Source organism: Dermacentor albipictus, chromosome 6, assembly GCF_038994185.2.
Source record: "Dermacentor albipictus isolate Rhodes 1998 colony chromosome 6, USDA_Dalb.pri_finalv2, whole genome shotgun sequence".
NCBI classification, from domain to species: Eukaryota; Metazoa; Arthropoda; class Arachnida; order Ixodida; family Ixodidae; genus Dermacentor; species Dermacentor albipictus.
Window position 1 is genome coordinate 67325963 of NC_091826.1, and position 24239 is coordinate 67350201.

The following is a 24239-nucleotide window of genomic DNA, read 5'->3' on the forward strand; positions in this document are numbered from 1 at the left end:
ACCTTGTCTCTCAAACATTTATGCTTCCTATGTCACCAGTGTAGTAGACGTGGTAAAGTTTCGAATGTAAGTGTCGCCACTGCTTTAAAGGCGAAAGTGGTGAGTGCTTGGTCTGAGGAATATGCTTCTAGCGAGGTTTCTCTTCTTGTTGCTCTTAGCCACCCGCATCACGGCCAATCCCCCACTGTGGTTATGTGCCACGAATATTGAGAACAGCAAAAATACTGCTCGTGCATTGTCCGCTTCCCCGTAGTGGGTTTAGCCATAGTGGGCTTGTGCCACTGAGGCATAATAATAATAATAATAATAATAATAATAATAATAATAAAATAATAATAATAATAATAATAATAATAATAATAATAATAATAATAATAATAATAATAATAATAATAATAATAATAATAATAATATCCATAGTCGAAGAGCTCGGTGTCTCCTTTAAAGCCGTTCGCTCTTTTCCCGTTCCCTTTGCTTCAACAAGTGGGGAAGAAGTGGGTAGCTTCCCAAGCAAGTTAACGTCATATCAAAGCCATATCACATCAAATGCCACGTCCATGTGCAAAGGAGAAAACGATGCGCTCGTCGTTTATCAGCCGCTACTGGCCCAAATCAGAGGGTGCGCTGAATTGATCTTCCAGTAGCGTAGCTCGGCGGCGATTTCCCGCTGTGGCCGCCGAATTTCTGCAGAATGCTGCATAATTAGAACAAACCGCTTTAAAAATTATTTAAATTATGGCGTTTTACGTGCCAAAGGTACGATCTGCTTATGAGGCACGCCGTAGCGGGGGAATCGGGGTTAACTTGGGCCACCTGAGGTGCTATAAGATGCATTCAAATCCAGAGAGAGAGAACAACTTTAGTGAAAATGCCTGCAGAGTCGGTTAGGCTCCCTCCACGCTGGGAGGACAAGCTTTTACCGCGACGCGGCCACTACGTCAGTCTCGTGCGTTGTGCTCCTCGAGGTCTTGGTTCCTCGCTACTTCCGTGGAGCCGAGAGGGCCGCCGCCCCCTTCCTGGGGGTGCTGCCCCCCTTCTCCTCGGTTTCGCGAGGTCGCTGCCTCTCTAGAGCTGCCGAGACATGCTGGACGGCCTTAAGTTGCGTATCTTGGTCATAGCTCCTCGTTGCAGCCTCTAGCTGCGGCGGGATCGTCGTCTTCTCGCTGGCTCAAATCCAAGTACACGGGGGTTTTCACAAATCAAAATATTAAAAAACACTTCATGGCATGCGTTGTGCGGCAAATCCTTCGAATTACCACAGATTCCAATAATACCTAAAATCTGCGTATATTGTTGCCACTTTTTTTATTATTTCACTCCCACCAATCATCTTTAATTCGATTTCCTCGTTTCACTTGCGTCGGAGGGCGTATCGCGAGATGGCCTTGGGCCAAAAGTTTCGTCTTGCAGCGCTTGGCAACACGGTTGAACGCAGTGCTAACTCGATGCCTATACTATGTGAACCAGTGCCACGTGAATGATTTTCGCTTCATTATACATGTATATATATAAAAAAAAATGGCTGTGGCTTAGGTTAGGTTAAGCACAGGATGCGAAGCATACTAGCCTTTATTTTAGTTGTTGAACCACTGTTTAGCCTGGTGAACTGCTGTTGCTTGGCTATATTTGGTTCGGCTAGACGAAGAAACAACTCATGCATTACTTCTTCGCCTTCAAGAGTGGAACGCGACAGCGTTCCCGTCGACCCGCCAAGGGGTGTAAGACAATGGGCTACAGGGCAGCGACTACGCGCCCCGCATTGGACGCGGTGAGCGTCGAGCAAAGCGGCGTTCGGCGCGGCAACGAAATGTGCGCCTGAGCAAGAGACGCACGCCTTAGAAACAGCGCGTTTCTAAGGCAACACCGCATTCACTAGAGGCGCTTTTGTACCGCTTTGAAGCGTTGTACTCGTGGCTCAGTGGTAGCGTCTCCGTCCCACACTCCGGAGACCCTGGTTCGATTCCCACCCAGCCCGTCTTGCAAGAGTTGAGCCAAAGCCACTTCTCCTCTGTCGTGACGTCACGGTGTCACGTGATTTCATGGTCACCGCCGCGCCTGAGGAGCTGGGTTGAGCCCTCGTAATATGCTTCGCATAAAAAGAATTGTCGCTGTCTCAGAAGTGAAACGCGTTGACGGATGGCATCGTCAGTTGTGCGGCGCGTAGGAAGCACTCGAGTCGCTGCAGGTCTGCCCGCCGCAGTTGGACATGGGCGAGCGCAGGCCCTTGAAGAAGTACAGGACCACGATGAATAGCATGGAGCTCGCCGTTGTGCCCACCGCGAACGAGCAGAAATCCAAGCCTCCCTCGGGAGGGTTCGGCCGGCCGGAGGTCCGCGCTGCAGCAGGCTTCGGCTGGGCTGGGAACCGAAACACTTCTGTAGGTCGAATAGCCGTAAACGCGAAAGAAGCCGCTTTGCTGCGCTGAGTAGTTATAAGTAGGGTTGCGTGTTGGCTGTATTTACTTTTCTTCAAATTTCGGAGTTATATCTATCGGTGTTTATCATTAAGATTGCGATCATGTGGACACTCCAGCCACATCTTTGCCGTCGCCGTCGCCGTGATGTTTCGCGTAAAATCCGAGGGTGATATTGCCGCAGAGAACTCTCCACATGCCAGGTACGAGCACTCTCGTGAGGCACCTTTGCAAGCGTCTCATCGCTAAAGCCCATTACTCGTCGCATCGCCATTAGAAGAGCGCCAGCAACGCCTCGCGCGTGGCGATACAGCGCGTGTCTCCCGTGCACGCGCTCACGGCAGCGCCCGAGTCTGCCGTCCAATGAGAAGCTACGGCGTGGCTCTTGGCCTTCGGGGCGCTTGAGAAGTGCGTTCGGCGGTGAGACGCGGTTGACTGTGGACTAGGCTGCTGTTGACTCCTCTTTTAAAAGTGTGTGAATGCTTAATATTGAGTTTCCGGGCACAAGTTTGCCCACAATAAATCAGTGTGTTTAGTGTGCTTCATTGAAGAGTGCTACATTTCTGGTGGAGGTGCGGGGTATGATTGGAAGTCCCCACTTCGTAAAAGAACGGAGCCCCGACCCTCAGCGATTGGAACCCAGGGAACTGACTCCAGTACACCAGCGCACAAGCCGCCGCATCCGAGGAGACCCACCCGAGTTCGGACCGCTTCCTGTTGCTGCAGCAGTGCGGGCAACAGTTACCAGCGACGGTGCAACCATGACCAGCCCAGTGGCATCATCGCAGCTCATCGTGTACCCACCACGCACGCCCGAGTCCTTCCACGGCGATACGTTCGAAGATGTGGAAGACTGGTTAGAGCAGTTCGAGCGAGTGGCAGATTTCAACGGCTGGGACGAGACACGGATGCTTCGCAACGTGTACTTCGCGTTAGAAGAGTCAGCGAGGACGTGGTACGTCAATCACGAAGCGACACTATCTTCGTGGGAAGAATTTCGGCGACAGCTGCTTGCCACGTATGCCAGCACCGATCGGCGAGAAAAGGCAGAGCACGCTCTGCAAGCCAGAAACCAGCGCACTAACGAAAGTGTCGGCATGTATATCGAGGATATGTCCCGTCTCTTCACGCGCGCGGATCCAAACATGACCGAAGAGAAGAAATTACGCCATCTGATGCGTGGCGTTAAGCAGGAGCTGTTTGCAGGACTCGTCCGCAACCCACCACACAGTGTTGCTGAGTTTCGCACCGAAGCGACGACCATAGAGAAGGCGCTACAGCAGCGTTCCCATCACTACAATCGTGATGTCACCAGCGCACCGGCCGATATCCTGTCAGCAAGCCCAGGTAGTAACACCGAAGCACTAAGAGAACTGGTGAGATCAATCGTAAAGGAGGAGCTTCGAAAGCTGCAGCTACCGGAAGCCACGCCGACAGTCTCAACTCTCGCCGCCGTCATTCGAGATGAAGTTCGCCATGCCATTCTGCAGCCAGGACGTGAGGAACCGCCTGTTCATCATGACCAACCACCACCCGTACGTCGCGTGCCAACGTACGCTGATGTGTTATGCCAACCGACCGGGCATTGTTCTCCATTCGCGACTCCCAGCAGCCGCCAGCCGACTCTGCGCAGTGGACCCCTTCTAGCAGAGCTGAGGCCACGAAAAAGTGACGTGTGGCGTGCACCCGACCGGACACCACTCTGTTTCCACTGCGGGGAAGCCGGACACCTATACAGAATGTGCCCATATCGCAGAGCAGGTCTTCGCGGCTTTACGATAAATGCGCCTTGCCCCCGTAATGGCGAAAGACCCACCGAAATTCAGGACTACTTGACCCGACAACAAGATCCGGCTGCTGGATACCAACACCAGCCCCGATCATCAACGTCTGCACGCTACCGATCACCAAGTCCACGGCCATCCTCGGTTTCACCAAGGCGTCGTTCACTCAGCCCACGTCCGGAAAACTGAAGCGAGCGACCTGTGGAGGCGAGGCCGCTGACGTTCGAAAAAGCCAAGATCCTCCGTCAAGTTTACCGAGCAGCCGCGACAAACAGAAGCGGATGAATAAGATAAGTGAACAGAGAATTTCTTCAGACTTGCGCATTACAATAGACGGTCATGAATTGAGTGCATTAGTTGACACAGGTGCCGATTATTCCGTCGTAAGATATGCACTCACCAAGGAATTGAAAAAAGTTTTGATGCCATGGAGTGGACCCCAGATACGTACGGCTGGTGGGCACCTCATTACGCCCCTGGGTAGATGTACAGCGAGAATCGGAATTCGGGGTTTTTCTTACGTCGCTGATTTTGTCGTGCTGCCAGAATGTTCGAAGGATATAATACTCGGAATGGACTTTCTCCTAACAAATGGTGCCATAATCAACCTGCAGAATTCTAGCGTGTCATTTTCTACGAAGCAGGCTATAGACATGCGAGAGTCGGAGGAGCTAGAACACGTTGCCTTGCGGATTACCGACGATGACATAACCGTGCCACCACGATGCAGCATGCTGGTTCGCGTGAGAAACGAAGCATTCGACGACTCGGAAGGCATAGCGGAGGCCAACGTCGAGCTACTGTTGAAAAAAGGCATTTGCGTAGCACGAGGAATTGTTCAACTACGCGATGGGTGTGCTGATGTATTGCTGACGAACTTCGGAAGTGAATTTCAGCACGTCGCAAAGAACACAGCCATCGCCTTCCTTCACAGCGCTACTGCGGTCACAGATGTATGTAGCTTAGCGTCAAGGCCACCTGCTGTCCAAACTATGCATGACGCCGTAGCATCAGTTGCGATCAACCAAAGTCTGACGCCAGCCCAGAAAGAAATTATGGAGGACCTTATAAATGAATTCGCAGAATGTTTCTCCACCTCGTCAAAGGTACGGCGCACACCAATTGTTAAACACCGTATAATAACAGACGAAGCGACCAGGCCAGTATACCAACACCCGTACCGAGTGTCACCGGTTGAACGAGAGATCATAAAAAGTCAGGTGCAAGAGATGCTTGAGGACGATGTCATTCAGCCATCAAACAGCCCGTGGGCGTCGCCGGTAGTCCTTGTGAGAAAGAAGGACAATACATTGAGATTCTGTGTTGATTACCGGAAATTGAACAGCGTGACCAGGCGGGATGTATACCCCCTTCCCCGCATTGATGACACGTTGGATCGCCTACGACATGCAAAATTTTTCTCTTCATTAGATCTCAAGAGCGGATATTGGCAAATTGAAGTAGACGAAAGAGACCGTGAAAAAACTGCTTTCGTAACCCCAGATGGCCTGTATGAGTTCAAAGCGCTTCCATTCGGCCTCTGCTGTGCGCCGGCGACATTCCAGCGCATGATGGACAGTGTCCTCTCGGGTCTTAAATGGCAGTCATGCTTAGTTTACCTAGACGACGTAGTGGTATTTTCTGCAACATTCGACCAGCATGTCCAGAGGCTGCGTTTAGTGCTTCAAGCCATCCGCTCGGCAGGCGTAACCATTAAACCGGAAAAGTGCCAGTTTGGATTCCAAGAACTTCGTTTCCTGGGTCACGTAATTAACGCGCAAGGTACTGCTCCGGATCCCGACAAGACTGCTGCCGTTGCACGATTTCCAAAGCCTGCAAACAAGAAGACGGTACGGCAATTTTTGGGACTATGCGCTTATTACAGGCGATTTGTAGAAAACTTCTCGAAAATTGCCGAACCTCTCACGAAACTGACTAAAGAAGACGTACCCTTCATGTGGCATGCTGAACAAGAGGTTGCTTTCAATGAACTAAAGGAACGATTGCAAGCCCCACCGATCCTCGCCCACTTCGACGAGACAGCGGACACAGAAGTCCACACAGATGCAAGCAATCTCGGTCTCGGCGCGGTTTTAGTTCAGTGGCAAAATGGGGAAGAGAAAGTCATAGCGTATGCTAGCCGCACTCTCTCGAAAGCTGAAACAAATTACTCTGCGACGGAAAAGGAGTGTTTGGCTGTCATATGGGCCATCAGCAAGTTCCGACCATACCTGTACGGCAGGCCGTTCCGTGCAGTCAGCGATCACCATTCTCTTTGCTGGCTGGCAAACCTAAAAGACCCATCTGGACGACTTGCGAGGTGGAGCCTCAGGCTCCAAGAATACGACATTACTGTCGTGTACAGGTCTGGAAGAAAACATAACAATGCTGACTGCTTGTCCCGCTCACCAGTGGAGTCGATTCCTTCAGAAGAAGAAGATTTCCCGTTTCTTACAGCGATGACAGCTTCGGAAATCGCCGAGCGTCAACGGGCCGACACAGAATTACTCCCACTCATCAAACACCTCGAAGGATACGACGTCCAAGTCCCACGCATGTTTATGAGAGCTTTATCGTCATTTTGTCTCCGAGATAATGCGCTCTACAAGAGAAACTTTGAACGCAACCAGGAAAAATTCTTACTCGTCGTACCGTCAGCCATGCGACCAGAAATTTTGGAAGCTTGCCATGATGAACCATCGTCGGGTCACTTAGGTGTCAGCCGGACGTTCGCCAGAATTCGTCTCAGATACTTCTGGCCTAAATTGTTAGCGTCGGTGCAGCATTACGTGAAGACATGTCGCGAATGTCAAAGGCGCAAAACACCACCCGTGAAACCGGCCGGACTTCTTAAGCCCATAGACCCACCAAAGAGTCCATTTCAACAAGTTGGAATGGATCTTCTTGGCCCGTTCCCAACATCATCGTCAGGGAAGAGATGGATCGTAGTAGCGACGGACTATTTAACACGATATGCTGAAACTGGCTGCCTTGAGCGAGGAACGGCAGTTGAAGTTGCAAATTTCTTCGTTTGTAACATAGTACTGCGACATGGTGCACCAATGGTCGTGATTACCGATCGAGGAGCGGCCTTCACAGCTGATTTGATGCAATGTTTGATGAAGATGACTCACACCAGTCACAGAAAAAGTACTACATACCATCCCCAAACAAACGGCCTGACGGAACGTCTAAACCGAAGCCTGGCCGATATGTTGTCCATGTATGTCGACCTTGAACATAAGACATGGGACGCAATCTTGCCTTACGCCACTTTCGCCTATAACACGGCAGTACAGGAGACAACCCAGGTCACTCCATTTCAACTGGTCTATGGCCGCACAGTAACAACCACACTGGATGCTATGTTGCCGGTAGATGATGAAAACAACAACCCGTACGACGTCGACGACTTCCTACAACGAGCTGAAGAAGCCCGGCAGTTGGCACGGTTCCGTATCCGCCAGCAACAACGTAGGGACGCAAGCTATTACAACCTGCGCCGCAGAGAAGTTCAGTACCACCCGGGCGACAAAGTGTGGGTATGGACACCAGTGCGTCGTCGCGGACTAAGTGAAAAACTCCTTCGCCGATACTTTGGACCTTACGAAGTTATTCGCCGAGTAGTTGACCTGAATTACGAAGTCATCCCTCCTGAGCAAGAGCGATCAAAGCGGCACATCCATGCGGAGGTCGTACACGTAGTCCGCATGAAGCCTTACTACGACAGGCAATGAAAACACATCTATAGATAAATTTGTTTCATACGCATCGGGACGATGCGTTTTCTGAGGGGGACTAATGCCGCAGAGAACTCTCCACATGCCAGGTACGAGCACTCTCGTGAGGCACCTTTGCAAGTGTCTCATCGCTAAAGCCCATTACTCGTCGCATCGCCATTAGAAGAGCGCCAGCAACGCCTCGCGCGTGGCGATACAGCGCGTGTCTCCCGTGCACGCGCTCACGGCAGCGCCCGAGTCTGCCGTCCAATGAGAAGCTACGGCGTGGCTCTTGGCCTTCGGGGCGCTTGAGAAGTGCGTTCGGCGGTGAGACGCGGTTGACTGTGGACTAGGCTGCTGTTGACTCCTCTTTTAAAAGTGTGTGAATGCTTAATATTGAGTTTCCCGGCACAAGTTCGCCCACAATAAATCAGTGTGTTTAGTGTGCTTCATTGAAGAGTGCTACAATATGACCGTCGCCCCGCGTCGTGTGCTGTACCTGCGAATGAAAGCTCGCGAGGGAAACCGACGATCTCGGCTCAATCTGGCTCGAGCGAAGGCGGAAAGCGGAGAATAAACGCGCTGACTTCTGTCGCGCGAAAGGCCTTGGGTGAATGGGAGAGAGAAAGGGAGGGAGGGAGAGAGGGAGGGGTTGCGTGTGGCGCTGTGCTCCGACAGCAAGTGCGCATTTCGCAATCAAAGGTGAGGGCAACTGACGATCTCGGCTCAATCTGGCTCGAGCGAAGGCGGAAAGCGGAGAACAAACGGGCTGACTTCCGTCGCGCGAAAGGCCTTGAGTGAATGGGAGAGAAAGAGGGAGGGAGGGAGGGAGGGGGTGCGTGTGGCGTTGTGCTCCGACAGCAAGTGCGCATTTCGCAATCAGGGGCGAGGGCAACTGACGATCTCGGCTCAATCTGGCTGGCCATATACGGAAGAATGTGAGGACTCAACGCGAGAGGGAGGAGGGGAGGGGGGGGTTCGGTTTCGACTCCGCCAACAAGTGCGTACTTTGCGTGGTCGGGCACGGTTGCGGGCGCCGTATATTGAGAGAGATCCGCAGACGGCTGATACCTTTGCGTGCGCTGTGTTAATTCTCACCGCATTGACCGCGCTAATCGAGCGTGATGTGTTCATGTTTGCTTACGCGCGCTGAACACCCTGCTTGTTAATACAGTAAGCAATTTTTTTCGAAGTTTACACGGCCAATAAAACTACTGTCCTTATTTCGTATAGCTGTGTACTAATTTGTTATCGCAATCGAAGCTTCGCCCTTAAGGCCAAACTGGGACATTTTTTTCTCCCTTCAAATCGGTGTTTTTCGACGCGTAATTTGAATGCCGGAGAGAAATGGATCTTTATTGGGGCTTCGAAAACGTCGAAGGGTGAGGAGGAATCCGTCCTGCTCGCGTGCAAAGAGCTTTGCGAGGAGAAGCTTGTCCTGGGAACTATCTAGTCCTCTTTTCTTGTCACGCGGACACTTATGCCTGGCCTAAATATTTGGAAACAGCAATGCTGCTAAAGACATAAGAGAAAAGAACGGGTCGTAGAATTGAAAATAAACTTAAGAGAATAAATGCTCGCTTTTTCGTTTTTCACACCGATTCAAAGAAAACGGCTGGTGTTTGTCGGTATATACCGAAAACAGGGAAGCCTAGTTATGAGCTAGGCATAGGGATAACCCTGTAATTCACGGTTTATGTGTAATCACAGTTTCTTGCAATATTACGCTTGAAGTCACGGAAAAAAAGATAAATAAAGCTTAGGATGATTTTTTCCTCTTGCAAGGGCACAAAATGACAACAGCGCACAGTGGCGCTCAAGTTAGCACGTAACTTGAGCGTATGCTTGTGCAAACATTCGTTCGGTAGTGGGATTGGGGTAACTACGCCATGTGAAAGGCTATATTGCGATGGAGCTGCTTAATGCTGTCGTTGAACTGGCCACTGAGTGCATCTTTTTTAATGCGTAAGCATTCCTTGGCAAGCACCCGAGCAAAATATGTACGCGAAAGGTGTAATGTAATGCACAAAAATAAATAATTTGCGAGGTCAAGACATTTAATCGTTATAATATTGTTACGTAAGAAGACGCAAATGAAAAGCTATATACAAGTATATTTACAACGTAATACGCCGCACTTGGCCAAGAGGCAACAGCCCACGCTAGCCTCCAATCGTTGTCGTCATCTTCGTACTGCTCGCCGCTTCGTCATCGGTAATACTATTCCGTAGCAATATTGTAAGTGTAGGTTACTGGTAGCTATATAAGCGACAAGGAAAAAATGAAAAAAAATTGATCAGAGAGAAAAATTACCGACGATTACGTTACTTCCTAATGCGAAATTTGAGCGCAGCAAATAAGCTGTTTCACCTTTTCGATAGATTGAGGCAAAGAAATCGAGCAACACATGTATGCGCTATCACAGAAATTTTTTTTTATTTTTCACACGTATTCCTTTAACAAAGACTCCACTAACAGTTCTTGACAGTCATGAAGGAAGCTTTGTGGTCGGAGAAATAGACTGATATATGTTCGACTTGGTACACCAATGCTTGATTCTCAAAGACGAGATCTATACAAGTGCCTCGCGAGGTTGTCACAGCCGTGGGACGCGTTACGAGCGAGAGGAACGGGATGTTCTCCCGCATAAGTGTTAGGAAATTGCTGTTTGTCTTTATATCAACATTAAAGTCCCCCACTACTAACATCGGTGTGGATCGATGGACGGTTAATGCGAGTTGCAGGAAGTGCACGACGTCTTTCGTGAGTGCGGTAGCGGACTCACGAAAGCGGTATCAGTCGGTCGCTGCTAGCGCTGGGGGGATGAAAGGGGGGCGGAGCTGGTTACGAGGCCGACGACAACGCCGACGACGACGCGAAACCCAGGAACGGACGCCAAAGAGCCATTTGTGTAGCCAGCCCTCCTCCACAGTCTCCTCCTCCCTTCCATCATCCTCCCTCGCCCGGAGAGCCGACAGCGCGCATGCGCGGCGGCGGCGGAGCAGATTCGTCGGCGAGCTGGTTACGAGGCCGACGACAACGCCGACGCGAAACCCAGGAACGGACGCCAAAGAGCTGCGCTCTAAAACAGTTCTCGTCAGGCCGCCTTGAAAGCTTGCTTTCTCGCATTACGACTCTCTGTGCAGAGAAGCCTAATGTGGGGCTGCTGAGTATAAATATGGGAATAACTGATTGGTTCAAGCGACAGTGGTATAAGAGTAATATTAATAAATGATTGGTGGCCTTCACAAAAAATTGGTGACGTCGGCGTCACCGTGTCAAGGTCGTGAAAAAAGAAAGAAGAGAATATAAACTTTAAAAATTGGAAAAAAGACAGCTGTGGGGAAACCGGTTGTAACGTCGTTCCGGCTCAGTTGATACGATCGCTTTCAAGGGGCCATGCGGCTTCCAGGAAACTCATCTCCATACCGTTCAGTCCACGAATGTCAAAAGTGATTGGTATATGCAATAATAATAATAATAATAATAATAATAATAATAATAATAATAATAATAATAATAACAACAACAACAACTTTGCCGTAGCCGCGTCAATGCGCGGCCGTGCAGAGTACGAACTTGTTGGCGGAGTCGAAGCTGCCCCTCCCCTCCCTCCCGCGCTGCCTTCCCGCTTTCCTCCACATATCGCGCACGCGAGATCGAACCGTGATCGTCAGTTCCCCTTGGGCCCGGTCGCGAAATGCGCAATTGCTACCGGAGCACAACGCCGCTACCGCTCCCTCCCTCCCACCTCCCACGGCCTCCCGCGCGACGGAAGGTGGCGCGACGGAAGACGGCGCGTTTACTCTCCGCTTTCTTCCTTTGTGCGCGCCAGATTGAGCCACGATCGTCGACCTCCCTTACGTGCTTTCACTTGCACTTACAGCATACGACGCGCGGCGACGACAAAAAAAAAGCGCCTGGATGTAATTGCTATCGCAATAAAAGAAAATAATGAGATCCAACGCACGTGCTGGGATCTATCGGAAATGCAGCTTTATCGAAGCGGTGAAATAAGTGCTATACAGTTGTTCATCTTCCGCACCACGTTTGGCAAGCACGGTGATCTCCTGCGTGACATCTCTCGACAAACATCAGACGTCGCCATCCTCCTCGCGAGCGACGTCTTTGTGTCGACGTGCCACAGCTGGTGTGCCTCCGCGTGAACTGCTGTTTTCATTTCGGCAGAGCTTGTCGTTGCTGTAGCTCATAAAACGACCTAATGCTGTTGAGAAAGTTGTTACGGGGATTCGTGTTGTCTAAAGGCAGGCGGGGCAAATGTGGATGTACGAACGCGCGGCAATCGATCGTGCTCTAATTTCTGGTTCCTTCTTGTGCCCCCGTTTGCTCTAGCGTGCTTTTCAGGAATATATTTAGGGCATAAACGCCTGATAAACACTGCACGAGATCGCGCGTTCCCCGAAGGTAAAGCCCACCGTATGCATTACGTTTAGTTGTGTAGCATTTAGGTCACCGCTTCGCGAAAGCTTCACCTTACACAGATTCCAGATGATATATATATATATATATATATATATATACGCTGACGAAGACATTTTAAGCATGGTCCGAAGACGACGACGATCTGGACACCGTGTGCTGTCTACCATCTTGTCAGCTGCTACAGGTATCGTAAATATTCTGTACTTACATTTGTGAATTCTATTAGCCCCGTAGCAACACACACACACACACACACACACACACACGCACACACACACACACACATATATATATATATATATATATATATATATATATATATATATATATATATATATATATATATATATATATATATATATATATATATAACGAGAAGAAAGGGGGTTAACCAAGGGGCCCGATTTTTATTAGTCATATCATAAGAGGCCAACAAACACTGACACCAAGGACAACATAGCGGAAATTACTTGTGCTTAATAAATGAAATAAAGAAACGATAAACTAATGGAAATTAAAGTGGATGAAAAAACAACTTGCCGCAGGTGGGAACCGAACCCACAACCTTCGCATTTCGCGTGCGATGCTCTACCAATTGAGCTACCGCGGCGCCGTTTTTCCATCCACTTTCTTGGGTATTTATGTGTCCTAGTTTATGTGTCCTGTACATTTCATCCACTTTAATTTCCATTAGTTTATCGTTTCTTTATTTCATTTATTAAGCACAAGTAATTTCCCCTATGTTGTCCTTGGTGTCAGTGTTTGTTGGCCTCTTATGATATATATATATATATATATATATATATATATATATATATATATATATATATATATATATATATATATATATATATTTATATACACGATGTGCGCAGCAGCTAAACCTATGTCAAGATATTGCGAGTCCTATCGAGGAGCTGAAACCTCAGTTACCGCTCCCGGAAGTGGAGCCGAAAGGGAGCCTGGGCACCGACGTCTGCTCGAGGGCGCCCGTCTGCCAGGAGCAGCGCTTGCCCAAGTCTTGCGGCGGTGGAGCAGCGGCGGTGGTTGCGGCGGTGGAGCAGACTGGACGTGTTCTAACTGCTTCGTCGTGTATTTACAGCTTCGGCGCAGAACACAAGCAAGAACGATCTACGCTGTCCTTCTTGGGTGCAGATGAACCTGGCCATAATACGTCACTATCTTCCATTGACGCCCCATTCAAGCGAGTGCAGCGACACCACTCTACTATCCTTCGAGGCACTGACTGCGCCTTCGTCCGCATTATTCTGGCAGTGGCGGTGGAGCAGACTGGACGTGTTCTAACTGCTTCGTCGTGTATTTACAGGTTAGTTGTACATTTCAGAACTTTTCCGCTAGTCCTTCCTGCTGCCGCTGCTGCCAGAAAGTGTCAGTGTTTTCCATTTGCAGAGAACAATTACCATGACGCGTGACGTTTGCCTTTCATGCAAGAAGACAATCGGCAATGACTGTAATAGGATTACTTGTTCCGAATGCGATTACATTTATCACGCAGGAAAATGTTCTGGTACAAGTGAAACATTCTTTAAAGGAAAGAATGAAGCTGCTCGAAGGACGTGGAAGTGTCCGACATGCTGCTCAGCAAGGTTAAGAGGTAGCTCAGCAGCTGCGAACACCACGACAGACGAGAACGAAATTCAGGGTCCTACCGCACAGGCAGGTAGCTCCAATAGTCAGAGTGTGAATGCACTTACCTCCAGATTGGATGACATAACTATACGTCTGGACCGTCTTGCGCAATTACCAAACCAGGTCATTGGCATGGAAGAGAGCATGAAGCTTATGAATTCCAACTTTGAATCTCTTCTCAGCAAATGTGATGAAATAGTGAAGGAAAACGCAACCTTGCGCGAAAGTAACGAAAATCTGAAGCGACAAAATGAAGAGCTGTTAAGCCGTGTGATGTCCCTGGAGCAATATTCAAGGGGCAACAACATCGAAATCAAGGGTATACCTATGACACGAAATGAGAACTGTGAATTACTAGTCCAGAAGATAGGAGAGCAAATTAGTTACCCCATTGATAGCAAAGACATCGATGTTTGCCATCGCGTATCTCTTGCGCACAATACCACTGAAAAAAACATAATCGTTCGTTTTGCTTCAAGGAAAGTCCGAAATGAATTTTATCAGCGAGCGAAAAAGGCGCGGCTTTCCACGAATGCGCTGGCCTTTTCTTCCGTCAGAAAACAGGCAATCTACGTAAATGAGCATCTCACACGTGAAAACAAGACATTGTTGGCTGAGGCACTGAAGCGAAAAAGGGAAAAGAAGTGGATGTTTGTTTGGACAGATCAAGGTCAAATCAAAGCACGGAAAGCAACTGATAGCCCTGTTGTACGTGTTACTTGTGAGGCTGATCTTAGTCGTATCAGCTAGCTAGCAAATCACAGACGTCATGGCGTACATGTCAGTAGACGATTTCAATCAAAAGACAGTTTCTGAAAACGTGCTGCTGGGTGCACACTTCAATGCGCGCAGTTTACGGAAAAACCAGGAGCAAATTCGTAATTTTATTAGCCTATTTAGCAACAAGTTCTCCTTTATTGGCATATCAGAGACATGGTTGACGGAAAATGAAGTCGGACTTCCCAATAAACCGGGTTACAAGCTAGAAGCGAACTGCCGCGCAACCTACAACCAATCTGGCATCGCCCATGGTGGTGCTGCCCTGTACATAGACGATAGCATTACGTACAGGAGACGACACGATACTGAATTTAAAGCACCTCATTGTGAATCAGTATGGATTGAAGTGGATAAAAGTAATTTGCAGCCGTCACAGAACCTTATTGTGGGCGTTATATATAGGTCGCCGTCTGCATCTTATCACGGGTTTTGCGATGACCTTGACTGTATATTTAATGCGTTCTTGAGTTCTAATGCTCGTGTAGTAATAATGGGTGATGTTAATATTGATGTAAGTGACATTGATTCTTCTTCTTGTTATGAATATGTGTCTTATTTTACTAGTTATGGTTACTCATTGCTTGTAGACAAACCAACGCGTGTAACAGAACACAGTAGTACACTTATAGACCACGTGCTGTCTAACACTCCTGTTTGCAAATATGCGGAAGTTTTAGATGTTAGTATTACTGATCACTACCCTGTGCTTTTTGTAATGTCAAACTGCCTGAACTCAAGCAAGAAGTGTTTTACGCGGACATTATTTAACGCTGACGTATTTGCAAATAATATACGCGCAATTGATTGGTCACGTGTATACTCTTCGAAAAATTCTAACAATACTTACGACATGTTTGTAGACATGTTTACTGAGGCGATCGCCACCGCCTCCACCACTTACTGTGTGCGCAATAGACATGCGATCCCGCGAGATCCTTGGGTAACGGGCGCGCTCTTGCGTTCTATTAAAGCGAAATATAACATGTATAGGAAATTAAAAAGGCAACCTTATAACACTTCCTTGAAGGAAAGATACTCTGCGTATTCGCAAGCTCTTAATAGAAGAGTTTATGCAGCAAAGAAAGCCTATTTTAGCAATCGCATTGAACAGAACGGGAAGGATTCGAAAAAAAACTGGTCCCTTCTCAACCAGTTTCTAGGGCGAGACACAAAACCACATCCCCCAGAAAAAATAATATACAATGATGTTGTGTACACTACACCGGAAGGTATCTGTAATGCTTTCAGTGCCTATTTTTCATCCAACATAAACTCAACTGGTAAGGATTTTGATGCAACGTACATTCCACGTACAAATGCTTCTTTTTACCTTTACCCTACAGATGAGCTTGAGGTGGCTTCAGTTATTTCTAATTTGCGAAACACAGCCTCTGGAATTGACAATGTTTCGGCGCATGTCGTTAAACTTGTAACTGACATCGTGTCACCAGTTCTCGCGCATATCGTCAATACTATATTCGTCACGGGTGTGTTTCCGGAACGGATGAAAATTGCCAAGGTGCTGCCACTGTACAAGTCAAAGGACAAGCATAGAATAGAAAACTACCGTCCAATTTCAGTGCTACTGTTCTTCAGCAAAATACCCGAAAAAATATTCGCGAGGCGCCTTAATGACTACCTGCACAAGCACAACATTCTTTCTCGGCACCAATTTGGTTTTAGAAACTGCCTTTCCACACAAACTGCAGTCTAAACATTTACAGACTTAATTAGAAAATCAATAGACAGTGGTTATCTGGTCGCGGGATTGTTCATAGATTTTGCGAAAGCTTTCGATTCCCTCAATCATTTTATATTCAGCGATAAATTGCTTCGTTACGGGATTAATGGAATACCTTTGACGTTAATTCGCAGTTACTTAGAAAATCGTCAACAAATTGTTCAACTAGGTGATTTTCAGTCCAACAGCACCGTTATTAACCTTGGCGTTCCCCAGGGATCCGTACTTGGACCTTTATTTTTTGTACTCTATATAAATGACCTGCCTTCGCAGCTTGTGTGTGCTACCCCTGTACTCTATGCAGACGATACTAACCTTATTATAGCAGATTATGAAGAATGCAACCTAATTAATAAACTTAACTCTGAATTACAAATTTTGCACCGTTGGTGTACAATGAATGCCCTTCACCTTAACCCAACTAAGACAGTTTTTATCTTATTTCACTCTGAAAAAAGGAAAACTGCTATTCATTCAGATGTAGTTTACAATAACCATCCAATAAAACAATCTAGTGAGACAAAATTTCTTGGTGTTATTATCGATAACCATTTAAAATTCCGCCTTCATGTGCGTTCCGTAGTTCAAAAGGCTTCATATGGCTTGCATGTGCTGTCGAAATGTGGAAACTATTTCCCTCCCCACATACTTATCAATCTTTACTTCGCATTTGTTCACTCTCACATTAATTACTGCTTAGCGAGCTGGGGTTGCACATACAAAACTCATCTGTCACCAGTGTTTACACTTCAAAAAAGAGCTCTTCGCATTATAGCACCCAACAGTATGCATAATAAGAGTGAAGATTTATTTAAAACCCTTAACATTCTCAACATTTACGATTTGACAACATACAACATCGCCTCCGTCATGCATCAAATAGTTCATGAAAAACTGGCCTTGACAACAGTCTCGCTCCATCCCTCACTTCGCAATGTTGGAAACACACCTCGTTGTCGTTTTTTATTGCCTAAGGTAAATAATAATTACGGTCGCTCAACACTACAGTTTACAGGTACCTCAGTTTGGAATAAGCTTGAGAGTGACCTAACCACTCTAAGAACATTGCATACATTTCTTAAACGATTAAAACTCTCACTTATTAACAATGCGTAACACTGCGCATGCTTGCGCATGCCCTCACTTTTCTTTTTTTTCTTTTTCTGTGCCGATGTTTTCGATGACGTAACAAAGAAAATTGTTAGAAAAATGTATCTCATTTGTGAAATGTTCCCTACTACTGTATTATCTTGTTTTACTTCAGCTATATAGGTTTTGTGTGATTTTGCACTATAAAAAAAAACAGCTGCCATAGAAGTGTTTTTTCCCTGATAACAATCGGTAGGGACCCCTTAACAAATTTGTTGGGTCCCAAAAGTGTGTACTTTGCAATTGTATACGTTCATTATGGTAAATAAACTTTCAAACTTTCAAACTTTCAAACTTCCCTCAGGTCGTCCACCAAGACTTCCAGGAGTGGCGCCATCGCGTACGGGTCCGGAACCTCCCGCGCCTTCGTTTGCAGCGAGATGCCGCTTCCGACCGGGCTGTACACTGCGCGCACATTGTTCCTGGAGCGCGTTCCACTTCTAAGCGTAGACGGCAATAAGCGCGACTGTAACGTTTGAGTGCATAAGTGACAAAATTTCTTACTTGTGACTGACCAAAAAAGAAAAAAAAATAAGAAAACGAAAGGAGCCTTAGCTATCCGCACGGACACCTTGTTAACTAGCACGCTAGTTTAGCACCTGTCTGAAAACGTTAATTTTCGCATTGTAAACAACCTGTAAGTTTTGCGTGTGGTATCTTGAAACGCGAGTAATCCTGCGATGTGATATAGTTGGTGAAAAAAAAAAACATGGATAGACGCGATGCTTAAGAGGAAGCTTTAGCTCGAGTGCTTTTATCTAAATACATGTAAAAGGAGAATTCGTTTTTCTCGGCAACCACTGCACCAAATTTGACGAGGTTTGTTGCATTTACAAGACAAACTTAAAATCTAGTGACTGTTGGTTTCAAATTTTTGAGTTAGGTTGTCAATTTTTTATTAAAAATTGGCGAAAATTGAAGATCTTCAAAAAACGAAACTATCAAGTTTACAGCTCTGTAACTCAACCACTAAAAAGGATAATACAATTCTGTGAATGGCATCTAATAGTACATCTAAAGCGGACAAAATTGATATGTTACACATGAATATAAAAAATTTTAATCATAGGGAAATACAACTTTTGCAAAACAGTTGTAACCAACGTAACAAATTCACGTAAGATATAAAATGACATATTGAATTTGTCCGCTTTGAATGATCTAATGGATGCCGTTTACAGAACCGCGATATCTGTTCTTCATGCAGAACTGTGAATTTGTAAACTTCGTGCTTCTATTTTTTTCAAACGGTTAAAAATTTGAAAATCGTTTTAAGAAAATTCAAGCCCTAAATCGAAATTCCGCTTCCAACAGTCACTAGAATTTAAGTTTCTCTTTCAAATGCAACAAATTTCATCAAAATCGGTCCAGTGGTTATCTTATAAAAACGTTTTTGCGTTTTACATGTATTTGAATAGGCCGCGTCGGAGTTGGGCCCGAGCTAAAGCTTCCTCAAGCGCAACAAGGGTCAGGTTAGGTGCCACAAGAAGACAAAGTGAAGCGCTTCACATTCTCCGCGTTCTTTTATTCCGGCCGCTCACTTTGAAGCCAAACTGCAACAAAATTTGACTTGACTAAATTGGTTATAAATTAGTATTGCGCATACAACTGACGCAATCTTGGCAAAGCTTCTTGGACTGGTAATGGTCTAACTGACGCATTAGCCACCCTTAAAAAAAAGCGTCCAAGCGGACAACGCGCGCCCCCGGTTGTTAGCGGATGTGACGTAAGTCCCAGAACATCGCCTTCCAGAATCGAGTGACACCCAATCTCTGAGGTCATGCTGTGGAGCCGCGCATTCGAAGTTATGCGCAACTTCTGGCGAAAGATTATTGCGGCGTTGCTGTCCGGCTCTTTTTCTTCTTATTTGTAAAAATTTTGGTATCAAAAAACGTCTACTTTTATGGCCCTTTCGTGACGCATCTGCTCGTATATAAAACCTCACATCTTCCACGGAGGTTGCTCTATGCCGACACTACCCGAAGCTAGACTTCTTACGCGACACATAATATCGTGGCAGTTGGCCTTTAGCTATTCGAGACTCTTCATATTAGCGCAATAACGTTAACGCTCCGTGTCGCAGAAAATACAGCGTCGGCCTCCCGCATCGGGCACGTTGTTTTGGCAAAAAGATGTTCGAACCAGCTATACTCAGGCCCTAGCCCACGTAGCGCAAGACAGCTACTGAACTATTTAAATTTCTCAAGCTAGAATACGTAGAAAAATCGTAAAGTACGACTAACACACAGCCTACAGACATGATGGGCGTGGGACTGTAATTTGACTAGACGATAAAACATAATTCTGTAACGCGAAAACTCAAATAAACCCCTTTTCCAGCGTTTCTACCAGTCATAGACTGGCTACGGCGTCCGCCATTTGCACGCGCCGGCGCTTGAGCATCTCGGAGGCCACGGAGTGGTGCGCCCAGTTCCTTGCAATACATCCAGATGGCGCCCACCTCTGCCGCATCGTGGCCACGCAAAAAGCCGCGTTTTTACCAGAAAGCCCGCCTTCGTGCATAGCGTTCGCGGCGAGCGTTTCCTAAAGCTTCCTCTCAAGAGGAAGCTTTAGGAAAACGCAAAAAAAAAACATGTAAAACGCAAAAACTTTTTCCGAGATAACTCCAGGACCGTTTTTAATGAAATCTGTTGTATTTGAGAGATAAAGTTAAATTCTAGTGACTGTTGGAAACGGAATTTCAATTTCGGGCCTGAATTTTATTAAGAATCTTTTTTAATTTGAAAGCTTGAAATAAATGGAAGCACGAAGTCTACAAATTAACAACTCAGCATCAAGTACAGATATCGGTTTTCACGGCATCCATTATATCACTGAAAGCGGACAAATTAAATATGTCTATTTATATCTTACATATATTTATTACCTTGTGTACAAGAGTTCTGCGAAAGCTGTATTTCCCTATTACAATGTTTTAAGATTCATGTTTAACATATCCATTTCGTCCGCTTTAGATGTACTGTTAGATTCAATTTACACAATTGTGATATCTTTTTTCATTGCTGAGTGACAGAGCTGAAAACTTGATAGTTTCGGTTTCTGAAAATGTTCGACACTTGCCACTTTTCATAAAAGATTGATGACTTTAATCGAAACTTCGAGACTAACAGGCACTAGACTTTGAGTTTTTATTTTAAATGCAACAAACTTCGTCAAATTTGATGCAGAGGTTGCGGAGAAAAACGAATTCTCCTTTTACATGTATTTAGACAGGAGCACCCGAGCTAAGGCTTCGTAAGCTTTAACTCGGGTGCTCCTACCTAAATACATGTAAAAGGTGTGCGTGTGCTTACGTACGTACGTGCATACATACGTACATACATACATACATACATACATACATACATACATACATACATACATACATACATACATACATACATACATACATACATACATACATACATACATACATACATACATACATACATACATACATACATACATACATACATACATACATACATACATACATACATACATACATACATACATACATACATACATACATACATACATACATACATACATACATACATACATACATACATACATACATACATACGTTACTGCGTTGCTACGTAATGCATTAGAGAAATGGAACGAACTTGTGGTCCCAGAGGACGTCCTGGACGCCCGGAATGGCTTCGTGGATGGCCGGCTGGAATCCGCGGAGGCCGGACCCTGCCGATGCCCGGCGGCCTGCGTGCCGCTGGACGACTCGTCCGCCGCCTTTTTCGATGGCGCCTGCATCGCGGCTCCCTTAGGGTCGCTCCGCGAGCTCTTCTTCACTTCCTCGGGCATGGCCGGCGCTTTCTTCTGGCTCGAGCTCGTAGGTCGCGTTGGCAGCTGAGGCAGCTGCAGGTCGTCGTTGCTCACCTCCTTCGAAAACGACACGAGAGAATCGCTCGGCGTCGGCGTCGGCGTCGCCAGCGGACCGGCTGGGACCTGCGTTGATGACGTAAACGAGTGGTACGGTGAGGCGATAAGTGAAGTAAATGAAATGCGGTATAACCACGGACGTGCTTGTAGAGCAGAAGACGGCAACCACCAAGTGACTCAAGTGATTCGTTCTTTCATTGCGTCCGCGAGGCGGAAAGGCCTGAATGCCAGGCCAACGCAGGCCAACAGGGCGTCACTATGACCGGGGTTGAAGTTTATTTTGGTTCATTTACAAAAGAACCAAGCCACGCAGAGCGAGGCTAAAGGTGTTATTCACACCGAAATAAGGACTACCCTCCAGGAACAATAAAAAGCATACATTGGCAGTTCATAAGCACGTACCTGTATGCAGTAGTAATGCAAGCGCATACAGGAGTTGTAGATATAGGCGCACGTTATCGAGGAAACACAAAGTACAAATGCTAACAAAAACTTCTACAGCGCAGAAACAAAGCTATAGCGTACTTAGGGCTAGATTTACTACGCATAAATACCCAAGACAGTCACTGGCCGTCGCCGCAGCACCGCCAGCCGTGCGCATTTTAAATCAAGGATCCGGGACCTCAAAGATGTGCGACGTATTCCTGACGCATTTCTCCAACATTCACCGCTAAATCACCAATGGACATATTTGCATCGAAGACATTTATGTACCGTTCGTTCTTTCATTGCGTCCGCGAATGAGAGAGCCGTTAACCAGTATATCTGTAGCAATGCCGGAGCCCTCTCAAGCCTGCGCCACAGGTAACTAAAGCGACTATGGTTACTAGCGTTACTAAAACTTCAGACGTCCCTAAGCTCTCGCGCGAAAGCATTTGCCGGCAAGCTCAGAGGGAAGATTATTTGGACATCCCGAAACGTAAATACACACAACCAGAAGAACTGCGACTTAGAATTATTTCTTCCACATAACAAAAAGACGGTATGCCATCAATAAGTTTATTTCCACAGTGATGTGTCGCTACCGCGGAACGAGAACAGTACCAGCAGCCACAAAATTATGAACAAACAGGCAGGACTGACCGCACGTCAACAACGCAGCGGAGTTCTGCCCTTGCTTTGTCACCGATTTACTTATCTTCGCGAACCCCGCAGCAGCACGGGCTGTTTAACAAAACATGACGAAATATTGATCTTACCGTTGAAAAATGCTGTTTCTAGAACCTGTATATATCTGTGAGAATTACGTTCTCATCATTTTTTTTATTGGGCTTACTTATTGTTGCCGTTCGACGGTGAACGTGCCCTGCAACTATAGGCGGCGCGTGAACGCACAAATTTTTGCACGGGCGCCTTTTTGTACGACCAAGAAAGTCCGACCACCGACCGCGAAAGCGTATATAAGAGTAAAAGAATGTTACTATCTTTTAAATGTAAGCCTCTCTTCTTGGTTCCCTCGATTGTTTCGCAGATAAAAACGCAGCGCACTCTTTCCATGGCCTCCGACATCCGGTGGCGCGGGCTAACACCGTGCGCTGCCCGATCTCCGAGGCCGTGCTTCGCTTATGTTCTCTGTCTTACCTCTTGCGCCTTCAACTTAGGCGGAGCAAGCGAAAGATGAGGAGGAGGAGGAGGAGGAGGAGGAGGAGGACGCGATGGCGCAGGGTTCCTGGCCTGCTTACTGTCCGTGCTTCTGGAGCCGCTCAGCTTCGACGCGCTCGTCCTGGAGCGCGAGCGATCCTTGGACGGGACGGAACGCTGCCTGTCGCCCTTGGTTTGAGCGCGCGCCTTCTTCTCCTTGGACGGCTTGGCCTTGTGCAACCGGGAGGCCCGGGGGTGCAGCGGTGGCGTGGAACCCGCTGTGGCCCGCAACGCTTCCGAGTCCATGGGTACGCTGGTCGTCACCGTTTCGGTCACCGCCGCGTCGGCGTTCTCTTTGGACGCCCTGTCCTCGTTTTGCCGCGCACTCATCTTCGCGAAGGCCGCACTTGATCGTGATCCTTGAGGACAACGGTTGGAGCTGCTTCTCGCTGTTGTTGTTGTTGTTGTTGTAGCCTGTGGCACGTGTGGCTCCTACCCACGATGGGGGATTGGCCAAGAAATGGATGGATTATTCCAAAATAATTTATAGCATAAATTTCCTATTATCTATGGGAATAGCATTGAATAGGGTTGAATAACCAGCTAAAATAAAATCAGGAAGGTGCTGTTGAATGAGAAATAATTAATTTAAAAGTAATAATAAAAATAGAATTTAGCAGGGCATTCGTTTAGATTCTGTAAGGAATGTTTGGACAGCGAAGCATGCATCCCTGTGGCTGAAACCCAAAGTGGACGCCCCGAACGAAAGAATTGCCCTGTCTGGTCTTCTCCATCTGCCCGCGCGCCTGCTTATGTGCTGCCATTCGCGTTCTGGGAAGCTTTAGCTCGGGTGCTCCTACATGATGATGATGATGCTGATGATGCTGATGATGCTGATGATGATGATGAAGAAGTCTTAATTAATGTCATAAACCCACTATGGGGGATAGGCCACGAATCGGGTGTTAATATGATTAAAAAATGAATTTCATTAGTTAATAAATGAATAACACAGAAAAGGAAAGTGAATGTATAACCCAAGATGAAAAATAAACTGTGATGCTTCTATCTGAATT

General features: G+C 46.9%; 1 protein-coding gene and 1 non-coding gene across 2 annotated transcripts; both read right to left on the minus strand.

The window, feature by feature from the left end:
- Positions 1-1307: 1307 nt before the first annotated feature.
- On the minus strand, positions 1308-23613 carry LOC139061143 (ELL-associated factor 1-like). The gene is made up of 3 exons (XM_070540763.1): positions 23164-23613; positions 21309-21648; positions 1308-2357 (listed from the first exon to the last, which is right to left on the minus strand). The coding sequence occupies exons 1-3, from the start codon at positions 23551-23553 to the stop codon at positions 2146-2148; spliced, it is 942 nt and encodes a 313-aa protein (XP_070396864.1). The 5' UTR covers positions 23554-23613; the 3' UTR covers positions 1308-2145.
- TRNAS-CGA (transfer RNA serine (anticodon CGA)) lies at positions 12897-12969 on the minus strand. The gene has a single exon. It is a non-coding gene; the product is annotated as a tRNA-Ser (tRNA).
- Positions 23614-24239: the final 626 nt, after the last annotated feature.